The sequence below is a fragment of the Anoplophora glabripennis genome, unplaced genomic scaffold (assembly GCF_000390285.2).
Source record: "Anoplophora glabripennis isolate ALB-LARVAE unplaced genomic scaffold, Agla_2.0 scaffold6, whole genome shotgun sequence".
In the NCBI taxonomy this organism is placed as follows: domain Eukaryota; kingdom Metazoa; phylum Arthropoda; class Insecta; order Coleoptera; family Cerambycidae; genus Anoplophora; species Anoplophora glabripennis.
This window is the reverse complement of record NW_019416749.1, coordinates 1,557,690-1,584,778: the sequence shown is the minus strand read 5'-3', so window position 1 is coordinate 1,584,778 and position 27,089 is coordinate 1,557,690. Positions and strand designations below refer to the sequence as shown.

The 27,089-nt window shown below is 31.2% G+C and overlaps 1 protein-coding gene across 1 annotated transcript in view; it reads right to left on the bottom strand.

Annotated features, from left to right (window-relative positions):
- Nucleotides 1-3,931: 3,931 nt before the first annotated feature.
- LOC108911508 (serine/threonine-protein phosphatase rdgC) overlaps nt 3,932-27,089 on the bottom strand; it is a 100,522-nt gene continuing 77,364 nt past the window's right edge. The window contains exons 5-15 of the mRNA XM_018716467.1: nt 26,727-26,875; nt 24,351-24,518; nt 21,750-21,916; nt 19,527-19,563; nt 11,840-11,989; nt 8,519-8,599; nt 7,408-7,593; nt 6,860-7,112; nt 6,129-6,286; nt 5,074-5,167; nt 3,932-4,625 (exon numbers count right to left, since the gene is read on the bottom strand). Coding sequence (XP_018571983.1) covers nt 4,111-4,625; nt 5,074-5,167; nt 6,129-6,286; nt 6,860-7,112; nt 7,408-7,593; nt 8,519-8,599; nt 11,840-11,989; nt 19,527-19,563; nt 21,750-21,916; nt 24,351-24,518; nt 26,727-26,875 — 1,958 coding nt within the window. The 3' untranslated portion in view covers nt 3,932-4,110. The remainder of the gene's footprint in view (nt 4,626-5,073; nt 5,168-6,128; nt 6,287-6,859; nt 7,113-7,407; nt 7,594-8,518; nt 8,600-11,839; nt 11,990-19,526; nt 19,564-21,749; nt 21,917-24,350; nt 24,519-26,726; nt 26,876-27,089) is intronic.

The window sequence follows — 27,089 nt, the reverse complement described above, 5'->3', positions numbered from 1 at the left end:
GTCTTAACAGTAGTCAAAACTACTACCTCACCATCTCATATCAGACTTGTGCGAGACTGCTACAGATGAAATTAAGTTAGTTAGTGGATGGGATAAATTGGAGAATTAGAGAACATTTATTTTCTTTTGCTGCTAGTTTCGACAATTATGCCATCTTCAGGGAAAAAGAAACTACAATGTATAAAAAAACAAACTTCAACATATAAACACAGAGTAGAAACAGAGATAATTTAAAATGTGTTAAAAGCAAATGTTTCTAATTTATCAGATGATTACAAATTATATTTTTTGGATTACAATCAAAGCTTCTTATTCGCGGTTCCCATATTCGCGGACCAACAAATTGTGACCACTTACCGTATTCACGGGTGAAAAATTCTGTATTCGCGGATCCAAAACGAACGATACATATTGGATTTTTAGAATAATGTGTATTTATCAAAACAAACGAATATCAACAGCATAAACAAACAAATCTTAGTGTCTTGAAGCCGAAAGTCCTTTGACAAAAGTCGTCGCTGATGCCGCTCACCACCTGAGTGAAGGTTTACGAATGGCAAATGAGCTTTGCGATTTCTGCATAAAAATTGATCCGTCTATGGAAAGAAGTCTTGTTTTTAAGAAGCAAATCAATAATGCCACAGCGGAATATCAATCCAAATTAAAAGGCCTATTTCTATTAGCTGCAGAACAAGAAAAATCATTAAGTTCTTTAAACCATTGCCTAAACCTGATAATAATAATTAATATTGTAAAAAAATGTATCCCCTATATTTCCATACAAAATTCCACGGTACATTTTCGGAACGTATCCCCCGCTGATAAGGGTCTTTGACTGTACTGTTTAAAATTGGTTTTCGTATTTTTTTTTGTTTTTAGTTTTTAATAAAATAAACTTCGTCAAAGGAGGAACCCAAAAATCTTTTACTTTCGGATCTTTTTATGAATTAATTGGAACTGAATAACTGATAATATTCATAAAAATTAAATTTATTAATGGATCAGATTTGCTGAAATTCGAATTTGGTTGAATTGAAATAAGTAAACAGTAGTTTAAATAATTTGCATGCTGATATAAATTATTCTTTAAACAGGAATTAATAACTTATTGTTAACCTTTATTATGTTTTATTTTTTAATTACTCGGTAATATTGATTTTCTTGACATTCTTGACTCTAAAATTGATTGGGATCATGTCTCTAGTCTTCTGTCACTTTTCACTGTATTTTTTTTGTCATACTCTGTGAAATTAAATTACCTACCTAAAAAAATCACAGAAATTAAGACACTTTCTTTTTATCATGTACTTTAATAGCTTAGTACCTATATGACGGTTTTTAGGTCCAAATTCTTGATACATGCACCGATTGATGTGAAATTTTAACAGTAAGTAGAAAATTGTCCAAGAAACAAAAGTTACATAGTGCCGATGTATGCTTTTACCCTGGGGATGAATGCCACCCCTTCTCGGGGGTGGCAATGAAGGCACCCATTTTAATCGCAAAAATCAATAGAGGGATGAATTCTAAGCAAAAAATGCTCCATAACGTTTTTTCCAAAAAAATTAATATTTTCCGAGTTATTTGCGATTGCACATGTTGATTTTTCATCTAAAAAGTGCATGTTTTTCAACCATTTTTGATAAATAACTCGAAAACCTTGCGTTTTATCGAAAAACCCATATAGAGCAAAAATAAAGCTTTTGAAATAACGAATCGATTTTTGGTGATTACAGTAGATGTAATAATAACCGAGTTATCACTCTCTAAAGGTGATTGTTTATTTTTCGGAAAGTAAAATCGAACCTTTTACCGTAAAATAATCGAACTAATTTTTCGAAGAAAATGAATATAACCTTTTTTAAAGTGCTTGGGAAAGACGTTTAAAATGATTTTTGAAAAAATTTCGTAGCTCAAAACCTCGGTAGTTATGATGAAAATAAAATGGTCATCTTATTTTTTTGGAGAAAAAATCAACAATAAAATATATGGTTGAACCATAGAAATAGAAACTAACCGTAATCCACGTACAGTTGACTTTATTTAGGTACTAATAATAGACTCTGCAAGTTTGATCGGTTTAGAATGCCTAAATTTAAAAAAAGTTTAAAATAATGAAAAAATTTTTTTTTTATTTAAAAAAAATTTTCCTTTTTTTCGAAATGACTCAAAAACTAAACAAGATACGTAAAAAATGCAGGTGTTCAAAATTAAAGGTATTTTTTTTATAATATTTTTGCTCTCTTTCAATTTTTCTGTAGAGCAAAAATTAACTGAGATATTACGTTTTTTAGTTTGCATTTGCGTGTAAGGACCACTTTCTTTGAGCCCTTAAAACCTAAAAATCTCGAAAACGAAGAGTTCAAGACCCTTCAACTTGATTTGTAGCTCTTGCAATTCCCTGCAAATTGCTCTTTGGAGCGATGAAAAATATTAAAAATTAAAAAAGTTATCGTGAAAAAACGAATTGTATTATTCAGTTAAAATTGTCGGATCGTGTAAATGGCATAATTTCCGATAATACGTATACCGTAATATACGCATACACACACACACGCACATGTCCAAACAGAGGAAGTCGACAGTGATGATAGTTCTTTAGATGCTATGTAAATTTTTGATAATAAAGTATAATTGTATAATACACAAATAATTTTTATTTTCCCTTTCACTAATTATATAATTTAAGTTTCGAGTTTTAAGTAATGTCGTTTATTTTAGTAATGTATCGTTGAGTGTTTTGAACCAGGTAAAAATTCTTCAACTCCTCATTAAGGGTTGTTTTTAAGGGTTGAAACGTTGCAATGAATCATCAGTAACATTATAAACAGTGATGAGTCTTTCATTCATTATAAATGCTATGAAGATGTGAAAAAATTTTTTTCTTTATTTTCTGGAATAAGGGTGGTTTTTAAGGGTTGAAACGTTGCAATAAATCATGCATTATTTCATAAACAGTAAAAAAATATTCAATTCCTCATTATTGCTCCGTCAAAACATTTCAGAGGCGCGAAAAGTAATTTTTGTTTTTTTCCTTATAAAGGGTGGATTTTAAGGGTTGAAATGTTGCTACAAATCAAAAGTTATTATTCAAAACATAAAAGATTGCTTATTCTGTTGACATACATACACTTAAATCTATGGTTTTTACGTTTTTTGGAAGAAGGTGTAGTTTTCACCCCCTAAAAACAATAAGCACACATTATGGATATGTAACTTTTGTAAAGGAGGGTGAAATGAGCTTACTCACCAATTTTCATGAAAATCGGTGCGTGTGAAGAAGTCGGAGGTAATACCCTATATTTACCGTTGTATACTGGACTATAAAATTCACTTAAAAAAGAGGCCCTCCTCCTTTTTTGAGTGGGCCACAGGATTGACCAGCATATTTTTATGTGGGCCTTGTATTACCCAGGCAGATCTCTAGTTATGTCTCTGGTTAAAAAAACAGAAAACCAGTATTCAGATGATGTTAATATTAATTAGATTAATTAAAGAAATAGGTATAAGTAATTAGAGAAAATCCTGTTGTGTTAAAGTATCTGTATTTAAAGTGAAATCACCCTGTATAAAATGTTATGCACAGACCACTACCTACCGTTAGTTTTTTACTTTATCTTTTCTTAGGTAAAAATTCTATAATTTAAGACATCTAAAAAATTGCAATGCTATTTGTCAAGGTCAATAATATCTACCTGATTCCCGGATTGCAAATCTAAGCTTTCTAATTTCCATTTTTAAGGCAATTTTGCCATGGAAGTGGATTTCATTTAATTATGACTCTTAACTAGTTTTTTGTTGCCATTTTGAAAAATAAATTAAACTTTTTAAGACTGCTTCATCTTATAGGTAGGTACTTCAACTCGAAAATTTGAAACGAAAGGTTACATTTTGGGTAAAAGATTTATTACATAAATGATGTAGATTTATAAAAAAATCATTTTATTTTCGCCAAACTTAAGTAATAATTCCATATACATCTGTTACACATGACATATATACAAATAAATTCATATAGTTTTTCTCTGACAATCTAACATATATAAAATTAAAAACAGCCTCAATAATTTCAACAAAAATTGATCCCTTTTTTCATATTAGACGAAATTCTTAAATCTGTGATCCTCTTCTGCTGCTCAACACAGGCGACATCTGCAGACTGTTCGTATGCATGGAATTGGCTGGTTGACCCTCTTCAGGAGGAGTGTGTACTAATACACTCACACTATTTTCTTGGTTCTTTATGGGACTTACATTATTCATGTTGTTATGATCATTTTTTTCTTCCGTAATTCTCGGCATAAGGTTAAGAGGTTTGATCATAGCTGGGGAAATTGGAGGACTAGAATTGGACGTGTCGTCTGGAGTGGAAGGAACATTTACTTGCAAAGTGTTTGTGGAAATATTGCCATCGTATGGTTCTGGGGAACCAGGTTGGTTTTTCTTTCGACTTTCAGGGTCGACCATTCTGAAGGATTCAAGGAATTCATTCAGATCTACCTGCCCGTCCTTGTTTAAATCCATCAATCGGCAAATTTCCTCCAACTGCTCATGAGTCATTTCACAGGGCATGTGTTTTTTTATCAGATTACAAGCTTCAGAGAATTCATCCAGGCTGATATATCCTGTAAGTAATAAATTCAATTAAAAAGTAATTTTTGTCCAGTGTGCACTTATTTAAAAAACTGGTAATAATGAGTTCTCTGGCCGAAATGTTACTAAAAATGTAAAAAATTATAAGCGTGATATTTAAAAAAGTTGGTGTATCGCTACTTTGGTATAATTTCTACTAAAAAAGATACTACTAAGAATAGGAATCAACTTTTCCTTTGCAATAATTGTGGTATTTCTTTAAAATCTTTTGCAGTTTGAATTAACATTAACGAAAATTATTTGTGAAATACACTCGAATGTGTTATTCTATAATGTTTTGGAAACATTATCAACCTCATTTAGAGAGGTAAAAAAGTCTTTTCCAAAAAGAACAAGAGGGTAGAATTTATATCGTGAGAGTTTTCCTGTTAAACAAATTTAATATATAAATTACTACATAATGATGTTTAGATGTCTCACCTGAATTATCTTTATCTATAATTCTGAATATGGCTTCCAGACTTGATTTGTTTCTGTAAAGAGTTTCCACCACCGTAGTTGCACCCTGAACAGACTAAAAAAGTAAAGTTTCCATTTCAATAATTTCATTTCATCTCATTCTATTGTTATACAAGGTGTTTCATAATGCTGTGCAAATATTTTAAGGTGGTGTATAAAAAGTAATTTTAGGGGGAATACTTCCAATACATTTTTTCGATTTGAGCCCCCCCCCCCTGAGAAAATATTCAAATCTCAAAATGGCCTAAAAATTAGCTTTTATTTTTTTTATTAAATTTTTAGTTCATATTTGCTTAACTTTTCCTATTGATAAAAAAAGAATTTTTGCAAAAAAAATGTCAAAAATGACAATCGTTTTTGGTAACTGTTATACTAATTATGTGTAGGTAGCTAATCGGCAAGGAAAAATAATTTATTTTTTTGTTCGTAAACCATTAAATATACGAAGAAATGGGAAGAGTAAAAAAGTTTGTCTTGTTGGAATTTGCTAATGTAGAGAAAAGTTCTGAGAAAAATAATACCAAGGAGTAAAAATATATTGGAAATACCCCCCTCCCCCCTCTAAAATTACTTTCTAAACACCTTAAAATATTTGCATATTATGAAACACCCTCTATAATTCTTTTTCTATTGAATTTTATTTCTATATTTAATTATTTTATATTAAAAAAAACAACGTGATACTAGAATAGTTTGCGAGTAATATGAATAAACAGTTAAGTAGAGAGATATGGCTAATTTTATTTCGCATAGTACCTAATAGTACCAGCCATTAAACTTTGGCTTGCCAATTAGATAAATCTCGTAAATTAAATAATAATTATTTGACTTCTTAACTTCAGGAAGAAATGAAATTTGTGAAAAGTTTAATGCTATGAACAAAAATAATCGAAACAGTCAACATACTGAATTAAAAAACCAAAATTATAGTAAAATGTATTTTTCTTTAATAACAAATTTTCTAAGTGAAGCGCTTGCGGCTTATATTTAAATAATGATAATAAATAAGTACTTACATTGAGCTTATCACTTTTAATTTCGAATGTTGTCTGATATTTTACTTTATTAGTTTCAGGGTCTATAGAAACCAATTTGTCTTTCAGCATACGCCATGGAATCTGCAAACCAGTAGCCTTCTCTAGCGCTACGCACCACTCCGTAACTGATATGTAACCTAGAAATAAATCACCTTCAAAAGTAAACTTAATAAAATTATTATTATGTAGAGGGTAGGTAAACGCTTTCCAAACGTAGTTTTATTTTACTCATCTTTCCAATATGTTACACATTTCGATAGAACTCGTTTTTTGAATTGCAATAATAAGCTTTAATATGAATTAATAACAAGGTATTAGCAAATGAGCATTACTCATATGGGTACCTATTAGCTTCAGAAGGCATCAATGCGTAAATGAAGTACATTTTAATTGATCAGAAGATTTGCATTTGCTTCCAACAAGTTTTAATTTTTGTTGATAGGAAGAAATATGAGACCAAGGTTAGGGTCTTCCTGTTTAAGTCTTAAGAGACTAAATGGGAGTAGAAAAGAAGGTATTATGAAATTGAATAAATATGAAATTAGTGAAATTGAATAAAAACATGGAAAAAGATAAATGTTTGCAAAGAATATAAGGAACACTTGTAAATGTTTAATAACTATCAACTAATTAATTATATCGGCAGAACTTTATTATGCGTTTAGCTATTCCATAATTTACTTAGAGGCTATTCTATTTGTCTTAGATACCTGTATTTTCTGGATCTGCAGCTGAAAATGTCTCTTCAATCTTCCTTTTGTTATTCATGATTTGCATCTTCAGTTCCTTAGCTGCCCCTGACTCCACCAGTCCCATTCTTTGGTAAAAATTGAGCTTCCTCTTACCGGAATTGGCCATGTATTGGACGTAATGAGTATCTAGTTCAGGTCCGACCAGTTTTAGGTAGGCCCCATTGTTCGAGCCCACCTCGTAGTAATTCGATGCGGAGAATATCGTGATCACCTAGAAAGCATTCTAACATAAAGAAGCCAATAGACATTTATTTAACATTAATTTTCACTTTATTTCAAAGGAACTAAACTAGATAAATCAAATTAATTTAAAAAATGTTCCTAAAATATTTGATACCATTGTCTAGATATGCTAAAAATAAAAGTAAAAAAATAATTTTAGTCAGGATAGGCGAGATCTGACCTATTTTATACTTAAATGACCTAATATATGATAATATGTTATCATAATTTGGCTTCGCTTTGTTATTCTTAAAATAATATTACAAATAGTAAGTCTTATTTACTGTGTTGTTGTGGCAGACTTCGTATCCTTCTGGTTTACACTCGTGAGATCTTATGATATACAGTAGGCGGTTCTCTTCCAAGAATTTTTTTGTAACATCTGGTCCAAAATATGTTCCGGCTCCTCTTAAGGTGTTAGGTACGCAACCTTTTGTCTCTTGAGGGTCCGACCACAAGATATCAAACACCTACAGGAAATAGTTATTAATTTTTTATCCAGGAGACTGAGACTCAGACGCAAACTTATTTGTGTCGGTGTAAACATACACTTAAGGTAAGTATTACCCTTGTTTAGAACTATTTAATAGTCGATTAACTCTTAACAGTGTTTGAGATTGGAGCTAATAAATTTACAGATGCAAAGAGAAAATATAGTTCATATTTATAGTACCAAAGGTACATAGCAATGGAGTAATTTTTTTTAGTAAAGTACTGTTATGAAAGGCCGTTTCGAAGCATTAGTTGAACTCAATTCGCGGAAACGTTTTGTGTTGAAAAAACGTCAGCTAAATTATGTACTTTACTGCAGTACAATAGTTTACATGACTGAAATTCTACACAAAATTATAAATAAATAAAAAAATGTTTGTAAAATGTTAATAAATAGCATAATTGCTTTTATTGTTTCATTCAATTCCTTAAAATAATATATAAATGGGCGCATAAAATTAGAATTTTGTTATTAAATTCTGTAGCGTCTTTCTTTGCTGGCAGTGTCAACAACCGCCAAACCTGCAGTTACTATGGAAACGTAGATTGATTATTTCTACTCCTACTAGTGTGCGATTACATACTTTTTTACAAGTTTTTATTTAACTTGCCTTGTTAGTATTGGTCAACTGAATTTTAATTTAGTTTGGATGACAATGCATGGTTAGCTAATGACGTCATTATAAATCCAATATGGCGGACTCCCAAAGATGGCGGACCAGTTATTTTTTATGCACCCCCATGATATGGGTATCAAATGAAAGGGTTTGTTGAGAAGATTACGAAAATAAAATCACGTCACTAAAAGCTTGTGTTTTATTTTTTTACACATGAACTAATTTTGTTTAAAATTCGGGTAGAGAAAACCAACTTGAATTATGTTGAGTAATAAAGTGTTCTTACCTGTTTCCATTCCACTTTGTTAATGACTTCCGCCCCCGGGGCCGAACTATCACTAAGAGGTGGGCGTAATAATGAGGCGTACTGAAATTAGATCAGGGAAAATAGTTAGTAAACAGTTTATTCAAAACCCTTTGTGTGGATTCAAGCCATATATTCTCAATAAGTACACAATAAAGGGGCGATATTCATCCCACATTTCAAATAACAGAATTTGTGCATAAAAATATGTCCTTACAGAGTATACAGCGACATTGAAAAAAAATTTCGGGGCATATTCATCAAAGTAAACAAATAAACAAGAGTTATATTTTTCCTAAACAGATCTCCACCATCCTTGGATTTATAAGAACCGAAGGACTATAGAAAATAATGGTGTTAGGTCCGGTGAGGGTGGTGGCCAATTCTCAGGAGCTTTATTTCCTCTACCGATCCATTTATTTGGAAAATGCTCATTCAAATGGTACCGATTTTTAAAGTAACATGCGGGGATGCTTCATCGTGCCGAACCACATGTTGTGGCGAATAGCTAAAGGAAGATCATTCAATAAATCTGATAATTTGTCTGAGGGGTATTTCACATAAATTATCTGAAATACCAGATTTATTGGTAGATCCTCCTTTAGCCATGTTTTGAATTTAGAAAATTTTCAGTGACTAAACTTTGCTTGGTAAGTGACAAATAATGAAGTAGTAGGTACAAATATGCATAAATAGTTTTTAAACATATTCTAATATAATTTTATTCAAAAGGAAACTATTATTTTGGTGTTAGAAAACTAAATATACTCGACAAGATCCTATTAATATTTTTAAAAGATTAAATATACTTAAGAAAACTTTGATTAATTTTCTTATAATTAGAACGATAGGCACACACGTTAATAGTTTTAACTTCATTGTTAATAGATCAGTTTAGTTAGGCTTGATCCATCGGGGAGAAATAGTTGAACGGACTACAACTTTTTGTACTCAAAAGGGTCTAGGGTAATTTAGAGCTCATCTCATCAGTCATGTACCGAATAATGATGTATTACTTAATTATATGATTAATAGCTCTTGGAGGTCGTTACGTGATCGATGCTCAAAATAAATTTTAATTTTCTAAATGAGCGGAATGCGAGGATGTTGAAAAATGAACGAGCTTTAAAGAAAATAATTTCGCCTGCAAAAAATACGACTTCTACGACGAATTTAGTAAATTAGTCGCCGTATTTCTTATAAAAGTTGGCTGTAAATTAGAAGGGTAAAAAAGATATAATTTTTAATTTATCCAGTGAATGGAACTGATGCTCGTAAGTAAAATTACCTTAATTTTTTTTTCGTACTAGAATGTTTCAATTAAATAACAGCAAATCAATAATTTTATTTTATAACGTATTGTTTTTCACATATTTATTGTTTATTTTTTATTTGTTTGATTAATTTTTTGACATTTATATAACTACGTTGGTAATTTATTGTTATTTTTTTGTTCAAAGATTGTTTGCTTTTTCTTATGAGACAACACATATGAATTACATGCAAAGTATTACATTTTTGTGCAATGATCCATATTGACTGACAAGACAACGAACAGAATATAAATTTACTGTTAATGGTTATTTTGAGATCCATCTGACTTTCCACTGATGTCATCGAAATGTCGCGTATGTAGCATTGGAGTTTGAGATTGTTTATACAGGGTCGGAAAGTCCCCATGGTTCATCGGCCGTTACGTGAGAGCGATAAAGAAAGTTATAGAAATCCGTGCGATAGAGAAAGATGGCTATAATGAAGGCGCCTAATAGTCACCGCCCATTTCGCCCTTCCCCACTTCCACTTCTTATTTGTGGAAGGGCGAAATGGGCGGTGACTATTAGACGCTTTTATTATAGCCATCTTTCTCTATCGCACGGATTTCTATGGCTTACTTTATCGCTCTCACGTAACGGCTGATGAACCATGGGGACTTTCCGACCCTGTATATGGAATTGTGCTAGGATTGAGAGGTATTAAACTTCTAATACCATATCGTGAGTGCATTTGAAGTCGGTTATGTTCGATAAGAAGTTGGGCAAAAACTAATGAGTCGTTTGCATAAAGAGCATGAGATGTTCTAATATAATTTATTAGTGTTAGCTGTTTTTGAGAGAAATGAACATTATAATTACTATAAGAAGATTAAATTTAATATTTCCCATTTACTAGATTGTTATATGAGTTCTATTATTTCAACATGTAACTTATGTGTCAGTGAAAATAATTTGAATTTTGTATTGTATTCTGAATTAGATACTTTTAAGCAAAAGCTGAATCATCCTGTATCTTTTACCTCTAAACAACCGAGCTCGATGAGCATGGAAAGAAGAGAAAATTTGGACCGCTTGAATAAATAATGAGTTTCAATTTGGCTATCTCGTATTATTTATATGAAAATGTATACGTTACATACACATACGTATGTTTTTCTCATTAGTAAATGATGAATTTGAGACGCCCATTCCAGAGGTGGCTTTTATTTTTTATAAACATGTAAAAGTTAGCGCAAAAGGAATTGGAAGCCTTAAGATGTAAATTTACAGTTTATGTAGTGGTAGAAGTCAAAATATTATTTGGGGAATTATTTACATCTTGCTAGATATACAGTGTAGGAAAGTACCGATGGTCTATCAGAAGTTACGTGAGAGCGATAAAGTAAGCCATAGAAATCCATGTGATAGACAAGGAGGCTATAATGAAGGCATCTAATAGTCAACGACCATTTCGCCCTTCCACAAATAAGAAGTGGATCTTATTTGTGGAAGAGCGAAACGGGCGGTGACTATGAGAGGCCTTCATTATAGCCATCCTTCTCTATCGCATGGATTTCTATGGCTTACTTTATCGCTCTCACGTAACTTCAGATAGACCATCGGTACTTTTCTACCCTGTATGTACATAAATATATTCCACTAATATAAACAGTAGACGGTTTGAAGTAACATTTTTTTTTATTAACAGAATTATGGTTTTTCAGGTTTAGTGTCTGCCTTTATTCAGGTAATATTTGGCTTAAAATTGAAAAATTTTTTTTTTTGAAAATAAATTAAACTCTTGTAATCTGAAAATACAATAGTTTATTTGAACTATAAGTTCTAAAAGAACTAATCTTTTACAAATACCTAGGTATGTCCATTTATTTTGTTATAGAAGAAACAATTTAAATTGTATCAAATAAAGAACGACATGAATTCAGTAATTTGTGGGACCTTTTGGTATTGTATAAATATTATGATTTATACTTTAATGCATTCGATTGAAATTAATATTTATAGAGATATAAACAATACTAGGTATACCAACCTTGCCCCTATCTAAACTTCGAATCATTTCCAAGTCAGTGCTGTCTGATATACCTCCATGTACTATAAGAACTTTATTGTTGACTATCGTCCCCAAAGGCAGGTACCTGTAAACTCCTTCGATGAGTTTTAGAAGTTTCTCTGAGTTTTTCTGAAACGAATATACATGTTTTAATCTTTAGTAGAAAATAATATGCTATGTTAATGTTTAAATTAATATAATTTACAATTTACTTAAACTTTCCGTAACCTAAATTATGTATTTTCAATTTATGGCAACTCATCAATTTGTATATAATTCGACACAGTACCTTTGGTTTATAACTAAGTAAAAAACACCTTTAGCATAAATAAACCTTTTTACTGGATAAAAAAGACACTTTTTAATTCACATTAGAACATTGTTTTTGTAAGCCAAAGAACCTAGATGTATTTAAATTACAAATATCTAAAAGAAGCCTTATTAAAGTTAAGTGATATTTAACCAAGACAACTTATTTTATATATGCTTGACTATGGATTCATACACTTTACATACTGAACTTATGGCCCCAAAACACTTTTGGTCTGTCAATTTGCAAATTAAGATCTTAAGAAACTTTTTTGAGGTTTCAAAACGAAAACAACAAACTGATACAAAAGCTTCATCAGCTGTCGTTAGAGGTTCGTTATGATACTTCATCCTCATCATCATCATCCTCCTCCTCCTCTTCTTTTTCCACCTCCTCTATATCCTCTCCTACTCCTCATAATCATCATCATCACCATCATCTTCATCATCATTATCCTCCTCTTCATCTTCTTTGTCCTCATTATCCTCGTCAACATCTTCATCTCCGTCAGCGTCACCCCATTTATATCAAAGTGATATTCTGCAATTTTGCCCCTGGATATTCCACTGCATATTTCAACGGCTCCATTCACGACGTTTTGTGCTCGAATTCGTATAATATACACATTGTGTATCATACAACATTCTCGATTTGTTAAATCATTTACGACTGTCTTGAATATTAGATTGATCATTAACACACGACGATTCATTAATACGCTTATGATACGCATTGACATTCTGTTGGAAACTGAGACTGGGTGAAATTTCATTAACCTCAGTTTTTCTCTTTCGATGAGCGCTTTTAAAAATTGAACGTATCAAGTATGCGCACGCAGGCCGAACATATTTTCGGAACAGTATGGAAAATGAACGGCACATTACAATTTCCATGTGGAGAATACACAAATTATTTTATTGAATACACAAATTATTTTATTAGATTAAGCGGTAAACATTGCGGTTTGATTTATTCTTGACTCACTGCTTCCTATCTTGGATCTGGACTACAGTCATCACTGATTACGTTAGATACAGCATTCCCTTACTTATGACATCGGAAACAAAAATGGAATCAAACTTGAGAAACTCTAAAAACGTGATGCTTCTACAAATGACCACCTGAATTACATCTTAACCAGGCCCATAAAGTTTTGACAACCCAAATAGAGTTATCATATCTGAAGAGACGAAAACCTCGCTGATAATTACATAAATGCGGGATGAAGAATAAAAGTTTGTAAATACGGACGGTGAAAGCTTTCCAATTGGAGAAGAACTCGGAAAGGTCACTAAGTTGTAATTACTTAATTGTCGAGGTGAAATTTAATTCTATAAAGTGCCGAGCTCTTATTGTCCATCTGTCTTAATATATTAATGTTCAGATGGGGTCAGGATTGTACTTATCTGTCCGTAGATACCTACATACAGCGTGATTCACAAGTTCACAAAAAATCAGAGGAAGATTAAAAAATGTTTACCTTATAAACCCATGTTTAGAAATTGCAAGGTATTGGAGTTAAAAAATTATTTATCTTATGACTTAATTTATCTTAAGACTTAAATTAAATAATTATATTAAGACTTAATTAATTATTAATAATTATGTTAAGACTTAAAATGAATTATTTTAAGACTTAAATAAAAATTGACTAAATTAAGACTTAAGATAATATGCAAAACCGTACTTATCGTATCAACTTCAACGTCACCTGTTACATTGGTGTTATACAACAATAATGAAAACATAATATTGACAGTTGGTAGAAGGAAGCACAAAAATAAGCGCTTAGGTGGGGAATTCTGGAAGGAAGCCTAAATAGTTGAAGTGAGAACAGTGTGGACATGGGTAGTAAGATCAAAGTTTACAGAATAAATATTCTGTAAACTTTGGTAAGACGCTCGGTGGGCAGTGTTTAACCCGTATTTTATATTTACATTTGTATGGCGTTAGTCGTATATTAAATTTTTTTAAAGACATTTTTAAACTACAGTAAAATATGTAATTGTAACACAAATATCCGTATACTCGTGTTAATAAATCGTTTATTTATTTAAACATAGACTTATTAATGTATAGCAATCTTCGAGACGGAACTTTTTCGGTTTGTTTATATAAAACAGATTAAAATAGAGTATAGAGAGTCTGGTAAGCAATATTTTAAAATAAAATGTGCGCCTAGATAGAATGTAATTGCTTTATTTAATTATTTCGAAAATATCGCCCAAATCGAATCAGTCTGTTAATTAGGGATGAGAGCACAGTTGTGTGATGGAACCACAGAAACTGTCATTTCATATAAGCTGTATGTAAAAAGTTAACAGTTAATCGTATAAACACCAGAAAAGTTTTAAACGAACAGGAGCCATTAATCGATAATAATTATATGGATGTAACCAGTGGCGGTTCTTGGCTTCCATACCAGAGAGGCGGAAAAATTTAGGTGCAAAGTATTGAAAAAAAAATCAAATGTAATTGGGTAGTTTTATTTTAAGTAGGTACTATTGAAATATAAGGAGAATGTACGCAACATTATTTTTTATAGTGAAAGTCCATTCTTTTGCTTTTGTTTGAAGTAAACTTTTCAGTTACTTTTTCATTAAAGTTTTTTTTGCGCGAAAATATACCGATTAGATCAAGTTTTCTGAAAACAATTTTGTTTCCAATAATACTTATTTTTTTATTTCATTTTTTAAGTTGCTTTTAATCTAGCATTACTACTGATCTTTGCTGTTATTGTAAACAAATGCTCATAATTTTGTTTATTTATTTGCTAGTGTAATTAATGATTGATTATTTGTCAAAATTTATCATACTAGAAATGCTAAAACTGACTGGGATAACGTCTTGTTACATAAATAGCTATTTTAAGAATCAGGAAAAGATAATAAGCAAATAAAATATACGCCACATTTTAATCATGAGCTTCCATGCAAATATAGAAGAAAAATCCTGTTCATGCAACTGATAAAATTTACCTCAAATTAAAATATGTTTAAATCGGTAGAACTTTCAGACATTCCAAACTGAACTTCTGAATTATGGAAACAGATTTTTTAAATTCATTTTGTACCTCTACAATTTTATTTTAATTTTCGTGCTGTCTGAAAATATGGCTGAACTTTATCTTTATTTACATAGCAAATATATTTCGTTTGAACCATAATACATCAAAATTGCAATTAACGGGAAAATATATATGGAAATAGAAACATTTTTGTCATACACACATGACATACTAGGTACCAAATATTTTTTATAATATACAGATATTTTATTTCCTTTAATAATTTTCATTCCACTGCGTGTAGCTGTAGAACCAGTAGCACTTGATTAAATCTTAATTCAAATTTTATGTACTATACGTATGTTCAGTGCATAACCAATAAATCTCTTTTATGAGTCATTATATTTTATGTCCTGTATAATATACTAATATTAATAATGTTTTTATCACATAAATTAAGTTTTTGTGGGACTTTCCTAAGTCGTCTAGAATATTTAACGGGTGATTCTAGTGCAAAATGTGATACTAAGGATTAAGTTATATTATAACTTATTGAGCTACACGCGATTTTATTTGATTTTCGTTTTTTTAAATATGAAATATGAGATTAATTATTCTGTGCCATTTTTGATCTCACGTATTACCAAAAAGGAAATGGAAATGTGCCATCTTTGCAAACTCTATCACTTGTCATCTTTTACAAATCATCACTGAAAAGATAGCTATACAAATTGTTATTAAATAATTTTTGTTCATAAAATTCATATACTCATATAATATTATTTATAACAGTTACTTTAATAAATTTGTATATGTCGTTCATCGCGTTTTAAATCGTAGAAAAAATACCTTCTTATGCAGAAATTGACATCTAAAGTAAATGTTATACCAAATACAAGGTGTCCCATAATGAGTGTGCAATACTTTAGCAGTAGATTCTACAATTAAAAATAAGATTATATTTTCCTATAAACAAGGGTCGAAAAATGCTACCTAAGGAGCTACGCCCCAGGAGATTATACTTTTCAAAATATTTCCAAGACCAGTTAACGTATCATTATGAATTTTGGTATGTTAGACACTCAATGAATGTTCTAATGAACTACGCGAAAACTGTTTAAAAATTTTAGTCAGGGGTGTCTCAGGCAGGGGGGCTTACGGGTAAAATGCGCCCCCAATTTTTTGCATGCCAATATTTTCAAATTTAAACATCAAACAATGATAGATATGAGTTTTTCACAACAAAAATATACTCTTGATTTACTTCGATAAAATGCTTCGTTTTCGATAAAAATGGATTTTAAAGTTTTATTACATAATCTCAAGAATGGATAAGGATTACATGAATAGGTAAGTAGGCCATGAAAGCAAACATTTGTTTACTTGAAATAATTTGCTTTCACTTTACGGTGCTGTATTAGATATTAAGTAAAATCTAAAGAAAAACTACAGAATTTTAATAATAATTTTAATAGATGTTCATTTTGTGTATGGATTTTGTAATGGGAGAGCACTAGGGGCACCAAGAAAATACCAACGGGGATACCCGAATCGGAGGCATCCTGGACATAGAATATTTTCTACGGTCCATAGACAATTAACGGAAAATATATTTTTTAGAAAACTGTGCGGTCAAGGAAGACCACCAAATAATTTTGAAAATACCTTAAATCAATTTGATGATAATTCTAATATTTTCAAAGGTAAACATCAAACGATGATAGAAATGTTTTTTTTTTTTCAAAACAAAAATGGACTAGATTTACTTCCATATAATGCTTCGTTTTCGAAAAATATCTATTTAGATTTAGAAGTTATATGTCATGTCCATCTTCTTCATTTCAAACTATAAATTTAAAAACCATTCTTGCATCGTTAAAATCACAAACCATTCGTAGACTGTTGGCATCCGTACATTCGTAGTAGAAATAGATTGCAAACTATCAGTAATTTACTACACAAACAAACCTGATATGCACAGTAGTCAACTGAAGTTTTGTAATCAATCAGATAATAAAGAAATTATTAATAATTGCTCAAAATAAGTGCCATTTTGTCGAATGCATAGCATAGCTCTACGCCTTATTCCATGAGAAGCACGAAGAATTTCAAATTCATTTTTCCGTAGCATATTAGAGGCCAAATTTATTTTTTCTAATAATTCTTCTATTCTATTTTGGTGTTACAAACGATACTATTTAAATGTCCTCATAAGTAATAATCTCGAGGAATAAGGTCAGGTGAACGAGGTGGCCAGGCAATGGGACCGCTTGGTCCAATCCACCTTAATGGAAAATATTCGTTCAACCAGTTTATCACATTCCTACTATTATGAGCTGGAGTTCCATCGTTCTGAAAGTACATGTTTCCTCTAATATTCAGAGGTACATCTTCCAATAAATTAAATAATTTATTTTGTAAAAAATGTAAATAAGTTTCACCGTTTAACCGATTTGGAATTTCAATAGGTCCAATTAATTTGTTACCGATAATCCACGCCCACAAATTAACTGAAGACCTGTGTTGGAAATTATTACGCCGAACTACCTTCGGAAAATTCGATCCTACGCATAAAATCTGCATTTCTTAAGTCTTATACTCGTACCCTCTGATAATGATAAGGATAAAGGCCTTGGATAGTGACCATTCGTGAAAACTAAAATGAGAGCTTTGAATTAGTTTTAATACACGTTTTTTACATTTCTCATTATGTACTGTTAAGTTGTTCGTGGAATATTAGTGTCTCTTGACACCGTGCGGATGCTGATATTACGATGATCATCAAATTGAGTTAAAGCATTTTCAAAATTATAATCATTTGGTGGCCAGTTTTTTAAAAGATCCATTTTCCGTTAATCGTCTATGGACCGTAAAATATTCTACCCTTGACTAAAATTTTTAAAAAGTTTTCATTAAAATTCATAATGATACGTTAACTGGTTTTGGAAATATTTTGAAAAATATGATCTCCTGAAGCCTCTTTTAGGGGGGCGTAGCTCCCTCAGGAAGTATTTTTCGACCCTTGTTTATAGGAATAAATAAATTAATATTTGATCGTAGAATCTATTGCTAATGTATTGCACACTAATTATGAATGTATATTGGAAATTGGCCGACTCGTGTGGGTTCATAAGGTTTTTGCCTTCCCTAGTTTCCGTTTATTTTTAGATGGGTGCCCGGCTTTACTCTAAAACTCTAGTGTAACTCAAATCTGCCTTAGATATCTCAAGAGTGATTGAATCGATTCTGGTGCGGTTTCCCTGGTGTATTTGGCTTTTCTCCTGAAAGTTTTAGGCTACCTAAGCTAATTGTGAGAGAGATAAAAAGTTTACTAAGTTGTATTTTTATTCCGCATTCATATAATTGAAAACAAACATTAATTTTCAATTAAGCTTGGTAATACCTAAACCCTGAACGTTTGCGCAAAATGGCATTGTATTTACTAATGAGAAGAAAGTCTGGAACGGATTTATAATTTACGTTGAATAGACGTAAATTAAATACGATTGTTCAGAACGACCTAATTTATCAGTTAAACATATTATCTAATCTAAACTTCCTAATGGGACAATGTATTGTTGTGTCAAATGGAGCAGAAAATATTGCAGGGTGTTCTATTTAGAAAATTAAACATTTTTAAAATTATTTATATCATCAGAGCTAGGTATCATTTTTATAAAAACTATTTGAATTACTGTTGAAGCAAGAAATGAATCTATATAAAATCTAGATACTAAAAAGTAAGTTTCTGTAATTTTCCGTAATTCATTTGCACTGAACGTCAAGTGCTCTTTGATTTTGAATGATACTCGTCTCTTTCGCCACTCCTCTTGTGGTCTAGAAAACCTTTCCCTTTTCATGGCTTGGAAATTTAATAACACTTTTCCTTAGGGAGATGCCATTAATTGGAGTGATGTAGGTGGAATTACGTCCTAGATGTTTGTTGCTCGACCTGGGAAGGCTTGTTTCGTAAAAAAAAACGTGAAACTGTTCCCGGTGCAAAGTGCTTTTAATTTACGGTGTGGGCGTTGCTGTATTAAGGAAGATAAACTGGTTCTTTTATTAATAAAAGATAAGCGCTGCCTGTCACAGAAAGGTATTTCCTTTTAAGAAAAAAATCATGTGGTTTTCTTAATATTTTAATGAATTTGTGGCCATAATAAAGAGGAAAACAATTTCTAAAATATGTTGGTTTATTATTACTTTCCATAGTATTAAAATAAAGTTATTTTAAATTAATTCTTAAAGCAGTGCAATGAAGTAAATCAGTCTCGTATTCTGTTAAAATCTCTCGGAATGTGTTCTATTTTACGTACTAACTATGTAATATAATAAAAGGTAATACTCACCCTATATTTGGACTGAACTTCTCTAATAAAGCCGTATCTGAAAATATAAAAAAATGTTTTTAAAAACAATGACTAGAAACGAATGTTGTTGAGGACAGTTTCTTTGGGTGAAAATAAATCGCTTAAGGTTAAGTTATCCTTGTAGTTTTATATTTCCAAGAAGTTAAATTTATAATTTCAATTATTTGAATAAACAAAAAACACCGAAAATATAGTAGATTTTGTTGTACAATGCCTTTTTTGTTAGTAAAAAAATCAAGTTCTCGAATGGAAATAGTATATTGTTATATTAGGATTAAAAGTTACTTTTGTGGCGAGACACTTAATCCGAATAAAACATGCTATTTTTTCTCCAACCGAAAACCCCATTTATATTAATTTGTGCTTTGAAATTATTCAAACCAAATTTGGAAAATAAAGCAAAGTAGATAAGTAGGATATATCGATGTAGTCATGGACACTTTGTTAACAATTAGTCGCCATATTGCTAATTGAGTTCATTTGTGATTGTTTGTGCTTCAATTTGCTGAAAACTCTCTAAAAATGGGATCTAATGAAGATTTAGGTGTATTTGAGGAGACACTGGAGTGTGCGAAAGAGGTTTCTTTGAATCTTCTTCCAAAGAAATCTCGAGAAATTTATGAATGTGTCTACTAACGTTTATGGATTGATACAAAGAAAAAAACATTAAGTTGTATTCGGAAGATGTATTGATTGTGTATTTCTCAATCTTAGCAAATCAAATGAAACCGTCAACGCTTTGGTCACAATGTTGCGGTCAATATTGGATATAAAGAAGGGGATTGACATAACCAAATATTCAAAGTATATTGATAATGTTAAAGATTTGAAATCCGCCTTGATTATAAAAATTTCCAATACCAAAACCAAGAAACCACGTTCTTTTACTGTGCTGGGAGACAATTATTTAAGTTTTTATCGAAAATATGTTGCTTTATGTCCACCCGGATTAGTAGAATGTCGATTATTTCTCAGGTATGTTAGTGGAAAGTGTCATCGAATGGTGGTCGGTATTCATAAAATCAGTGCCGTCTTGCAAGATGTAGCAACATTTTTGAAGCTGTTCAATTGGAAAGAGTACAGTGGACACGCATTACGACGAATGTCTGCTACCCTTTTAGTTGACGGCAGTGGTGACCTCACTTTTCTTAAAATACAAGGAGGATGGAGGTCAAGCACTATGGCGGAAGGCTACATATAAGACTATTTTTTGAGTAAAGAAAATTTTATGAAAAGAATACTGAAAGTTGATAGTGGTATTGATAAACCAAACACAGTTGTTATTTCTGATTTCACAACATCTGAAAATAATAATTGTCCTATAAATTTATATTACCCGAAAATATTTATATTTCTTTTCGAGTATCGGCAGGAATATTTCGATGCGACAGTAGAACTGCTCAGATTGAATCAAGAGTCAATGTTCTGCGTCTTCAGGTTCCTAACTCGCAGAAAATATTGGAAAATTTAAAAAGGATGCGACGTTTTTATCTGCCCCATTTTCCTTCTATATATTTTCAGCCAACATGACTTTTTATCTTATCCGGTTATATAAGCGCCTCCTTGTCTCTATGATAATTTTATTCCCTCGGCAATGTCTCTCTATACACTTCTCTAAAAATTCAGCGCCGGGCTGATCAAATTTTATTATATCTTAAACCTTTGGAAATTGCAAAACAAAATTGTTCTGACAAATCTGTGGCAAAAGGGAGAGAATTCAATTTTTATAAGATTGCTGAAAGAGAAATGTAAAATATATATTTATTGTACGTATTTTAAAATGTGTGTAGCTTTCTAAAGCTGTGTCTATCAATGGCGATGTCAATTGCACTTTGTTTATGTTGGTCTATTGGGAATCGAGTTTAACAAGACGTTACTACTTACTAGAAATTATTTATACAAATATAGAATATTTCAGTAAAAAATGGGTTCTTAAACAAAATGGATTTATACAAATTTTCATATAAGCAGCTAATTTCTTTTAAAAATAATCCAAGTATTGTAAAGTATCAAAATTAAATTTATTATTTTCCGTATTATTTAAGTAACGGTTTACATAAGAATAGAATAGAAAAGAATGTCCTATTTTTTAGTGAAGAAGTTTCGTTTGTTCTAAATAATTTATAATTTACCATCATCTGCTTCAGTCAACCTTTCTAGTGATTTTATTCCAATAAGCAAAACATTAAAGTTATTATTTACCTTTGGTTCATAATAATGTCTTCATGGTTACCCCGGTTGAGATAAACTGCCCCAGGGATTGCCAATAAGCAGAGAAGCAGGATCAGAAATACTTCCAGACCCCTTTTGCCTCTATCTATGAAGTCCCCGTTGAAGATGTAGGGGTTTTCTACTGAAGGAAGACCATTCTGAAAAAAATGTTTTGAATTTGTTGAGCAACTGTAAGAATTAAGGTTAGACTCCAAATGAATAATAGATAAAGTAGTTAAAATTCGAAAAAATCATAATATTTAATAGTTTCATAAATTAATAATCATTTAACCACGAAATATGGTAATCAGTTTTGTTTAATATAGTTGGTGGTTACTTCTGGTGTAACTACAAACATTTTTTCATTGGATCAAATACGAAAGAGTTCATTTATGCTAAAGTTTTCAGGAAATATAATTAATGGAACCTGCTATAACTACTTCTTCTAAGGAGCAATTTTAGTTTATCATCCTGTATATGTGTATCCTAAGTGGATACGGAAGACCTTTTCTAGATCAAAGCATTCAAAAGTCGTTAGTAAAGGCAAGACGTCTCAGGAAATTCAAATTTCCAGAAAGGGAAAGGGTAGTACAAATAGGATAATAAGGGACAGCGAATAACTACGGGAAAGGAAATTATTATAGAATTCCGATACAGAATTTTATCTGAAATACATGTTCCGCAGACTTTTTTCTGACGATCGGAAAAGTTACGTTTATTCTAACTTTGACTTGAGAACCCTTTGTAGTAAGTCGAGATATATTTTCTACATGAACTCGAATTCTTGAGTTTCAACTATAGCAGTAAGTAAAACAGAAAGTAGTTATACAAAATACACAATTTATTCACTAATATTATATGTATACTTTTCTACATGCAAAGTAGTAAAATTTTACTTTAATTTCACTATAAACGCAGATATTTCAGAATAAACGCTCGGAAACGCTCTTAAAGAGAAAATGTAATAAAATTATAACGATACATAAATTTAAGAGCTTTTCTATTAAAGTCATCAACGCTATTGAAAATAGAGCTTGAAAACAGATCATCACTAAAGTGAGTTCCAGAATCTAACATTGATGGAAAACATCTTTCATTTGAAACGTGAATATTTTAACGTATGTACAGGGTGATTCCCATAAGAGAACTAAATTTTCTAATACTGTGAATATTGATCACATATGGTTTAAAATATAATATTTCGAACAATCTCGTTTCAGTAAATTTAAATCTTGCTCAAGGATCTGGCCATTTAAAAAAAAAGTATGTTAATAAATAAAATTCACGAAGTCTTTCCAGGTTACAGTAAATATGTAAATATAATCATTTAAATGATTTAAATATCTCGCATAAAAAAAATATTGTAGATCTCAACATTATATGACTGTAATTATTCATTTGTGGTATTTGTTATTCTATTTATTTGATTGGGTATTTATTCCACATAGAAATGAATAAATAAATAAATAAAAAGGTTTACTTATTATTATTATATTCTTTTTAATGTGACAGAAATTCCCAATCAAACAAAACGAATATCTCAAAATTAGGTACGTTAGTTTTAGCTGGTTCTAGGTCAAAAAGACTATTATTTCTACAATTCGGGCTAGGAAGCAATTGTGAAACTAACCCAGGACAAGTAATTTTGTGATATGAAAGCTTATATAGAAAAACTAAACCAAATAACATCTTTAATGCTTGAAAAGAGGGAATTTGAAATTGATTTTGCAAATACTTCTGACTGTAACCTCACGCAGACATTCATTATGCAGAGATTTATTAAAATAAAACAACTTGAGAAATCTACTTTATATTTGATATGATAGGATGGCACCCGCACAACGCTTGTGGATTCTAGTTCAGATCGAATATATGCATAATACACAACCTCCAGTCCATATTCCTAAAATCTCACAATCTTATGACAAAACCTAGAGAACGAAGAGCACACTCTGTGACATTATTCGCGTGAACATCATATAATAACTTGCTTCAAATGTAACATCTAAGTCTGAAATATTGTTTCATAATTGTGTAAGATAGTAGACCCACGTGAATAGTTATACTGTTGGATCGATGTTCTCGAAAACACTTGTTCGCTTTCTGTAATCTATTGTATTAATGACTTTTGTATATACGTGATTCACAACTTATTAAAAAAACTTTGGGGATATACACGTGATTAAAATAGGACCGATTTCAGGAAAATAATGAAATATTTACAAATTTCAAGATAGAAATGTTTCTTATGGAGACAAATTAAAAATGAAATTAATTTCATTGACATTTCAAATAAATATATAAATTGGATTAGCTCTGACCAAATGTGTATGTGGTCAGTTGTTGGTATCATGTAAGTACAGTTTATCATAATAAAAATATTTTTATTGATTGATGTATGTAATTAAAAATAGGCAAAATCCTATTTTGACTCAGTAGTTCGTTGTGTAGTTATAACAGCCGCAAGAACTATATAACTTATATATAATAAAATAATTAGAGGGATTTCATACCCTCCAATTCCAGCAAATGCTCAAACTCAGCCATAACCTTTAAACTTTCAGAGTACAACTTTACAAGCTTATCATTTACCTTGTGCAAGATAACCAGTAAATCGTCGAACTTTCCGTGTAGATCACCACACACCGTCATTTGTTTGGATATTCCCGTTGACGCTATATTAATATTTGGCAACTTTTTCAGAGCAATAATTGACCTTCTCAAAATTTCGGCTACATTTCTGGGGTGTAATTTGAAATGCTGAAACAGAAAGACATATTTAAAGTTATAAATTATTGTTTATTTCCAAAAATAGTCATTAGTATCAAAGTTACACATCACGAAATAATTTGGAAATTTTGTGAGAAATTAGTGCGCTGTTCTAATATTATTTTCGTATAAAATAAACTTAAATAAGAACAATCCCTTTAAAATTTTATGAAATACTAGTTCGCATGACAGTAGATATTGAAATTTGAATGAACAGTTGTAACGAACATATATTTATTAAAAGAAATTATAACTTTGCAACAGGAAAAATTAATGGTGTGTCATTAAAGAAGTATATTTTGCGTCACACTTCTTTTTTCAACATCCTGTGTACACGTTGCTAATTTCAAAATGTGCCATTTTTAATTTGCCTGATAATCCCATAACGAGATTTTTTCTCTGACCTAAATGGACACACTGTATATTTTGGTGCAGTATCAGAGTTTTATCCGATTCTTGCTGCCAAGTGGATGTTAATGTTTACCAAATTTAATTAGTTTTTGTACTAACAGTGACGTTAGAGACTGTAATATAGAAAAGTAAATTTTGATAAAAAGTGCATTGCTCCAATTTGGAATAATGAGATTAGCTGTTCCAGCCGACATGGGGAATTGGCAAAGTTCATTATCCACGTCATAATTAGTTTCTCTGAAATTATATCCCTTAATCGTTTTTATAGAAACGTAAGTTTATGTCTTTCGTAACTATAAATTAATAAATTAATTAATCGTTATTCCGCTATTTGTAACCTGGCATTCGCCTAAATGCACATAAATAGTATAAATAGGTCTCTAAATTGTTTCTGTCCGAATAACAAATTACCAACCTTCAATCTAATCAGTATTTATAGCTCATGCAATGTGGTAGATTTATAAAAATGCCTCTTTTAGTGGTATTAAATCTGGCTAAGTGGCAGACACCTCAATTTTACCTTCTATCTCTTCGTCCTTTATGTCTTTCTAACAAAACCTCTTTACTAATTTACAAAATTCTATACGATTATCGAAAATTCCAAATCTTATAACCATGATTTTTTTTTACGTGAATCTAACTAACTCCATGCTCGAGAGCTACAATTTTTTCTGTTTTTAATGCCATAACCGGCCTCTCATTCAAAGAAATCGATAACACAGGTCAACAAGGATCAAGAAGCAGACACACTAATATGCATTCCCGAAGGATTTTGGTGCGCTGAATCCGAATCTGGCCGCAGAATTGCTCTATCACGTCAGGTTTTTGAGATATCCTATCAGTTTCTTAATATGCGAAAATCTACTAAGGATCCCTTAGATGTCGAACAGTTGATTGCAGTTCAGAAACTTCATACTCAGAAACCTTCAATACATTCGAATTCAAACTCACAAACTCCAAATCTACAAACCCACAAACCCCAAACCCACAATCCCTAAACCCACAAACTCCAATCCCACAAAACCTGAAACTACAAATCCCAAGCTTACAAACCCCAAGCTTACAAACCCCAAGCCCACAAACCGTATGGGTATGAAGTTTCTGAATTGCAATCGACTGCTTGATGTCTAGGGGATCCTTAGTAGATTTTCGCATATTAAGAAACTGAGAAACTTAAAAATTTCAACATGTGTTATCTGAACGAAAAAAGATATTTGAGCAAACTCAACGGCATTCGAAGGAGGGAGCCTTGTACTTTTAGATTCAATGTATTAGTTTTTTGAAAAAGAATAGATGGCATTACTACATAACCTCAAATATGACGAAAAACAGTGTTTTTTGCACTTTTAGGTTAGGATATCTCAAAAACCTGACATGATAGAGCAATTCTGCTCCCAGATTCGGATTCAGCGCCCCTAAATCTTCGGAAATATATATTTAAGTTTCTGCTTCCAAAAAAAAGTTAAATTTTGTTGGTCTGTGTAATAAATCAATGTGTATTTCGAAACTATAGAGACAGAGTCTTCATTTTTGTTTGGAGCAGCAATTTCATTTCCTGCACATTGGCAATTAAGTTTTCGTAAAATTTAAGGATTTTTTAGGTGATATTACCAATGGTGCAATGTTGGTTGCTAAGCTCGGCGGCTTGTAATCACTTATGAAGGCTCTGTTTAATAATCATAATGAACAATAATGTTGTTCACATGAACCAATTTCACCTCAAAGCAAGTCTTACATGTATATGAAATAAAGACCAATAAAAAATAACTACGAGTTACCTATACTCACTCGATGTTTTCGGAATATTTCTATCAGCTGTATAAGAGCTTTTTCAGTATATGGGTACTCTATGGAAAAATGTGATAACTTCTTCTTCTCCTCCGGATCAAAATAATCCTCTTCGGGAGATTCATCATCAAACTCTAAATTTAGATTTTCTGCAAAAAGAATCAACTTTAATTTATATTAATCATCTCACTGGTATCAGTTGCCAACGAATGATTTTTTGGATGTAAGTAATTGTTTTTATTTGGCTATCACAAACACAACTTTCACGCCCTCTCCGTTCCGAAAGTGCCCCGGCGTACGATAAAAAAAAATAGTAAAATAAAACCGTGAAATTAACTGAGTTTCATAAAAAGCCCTCGTTAC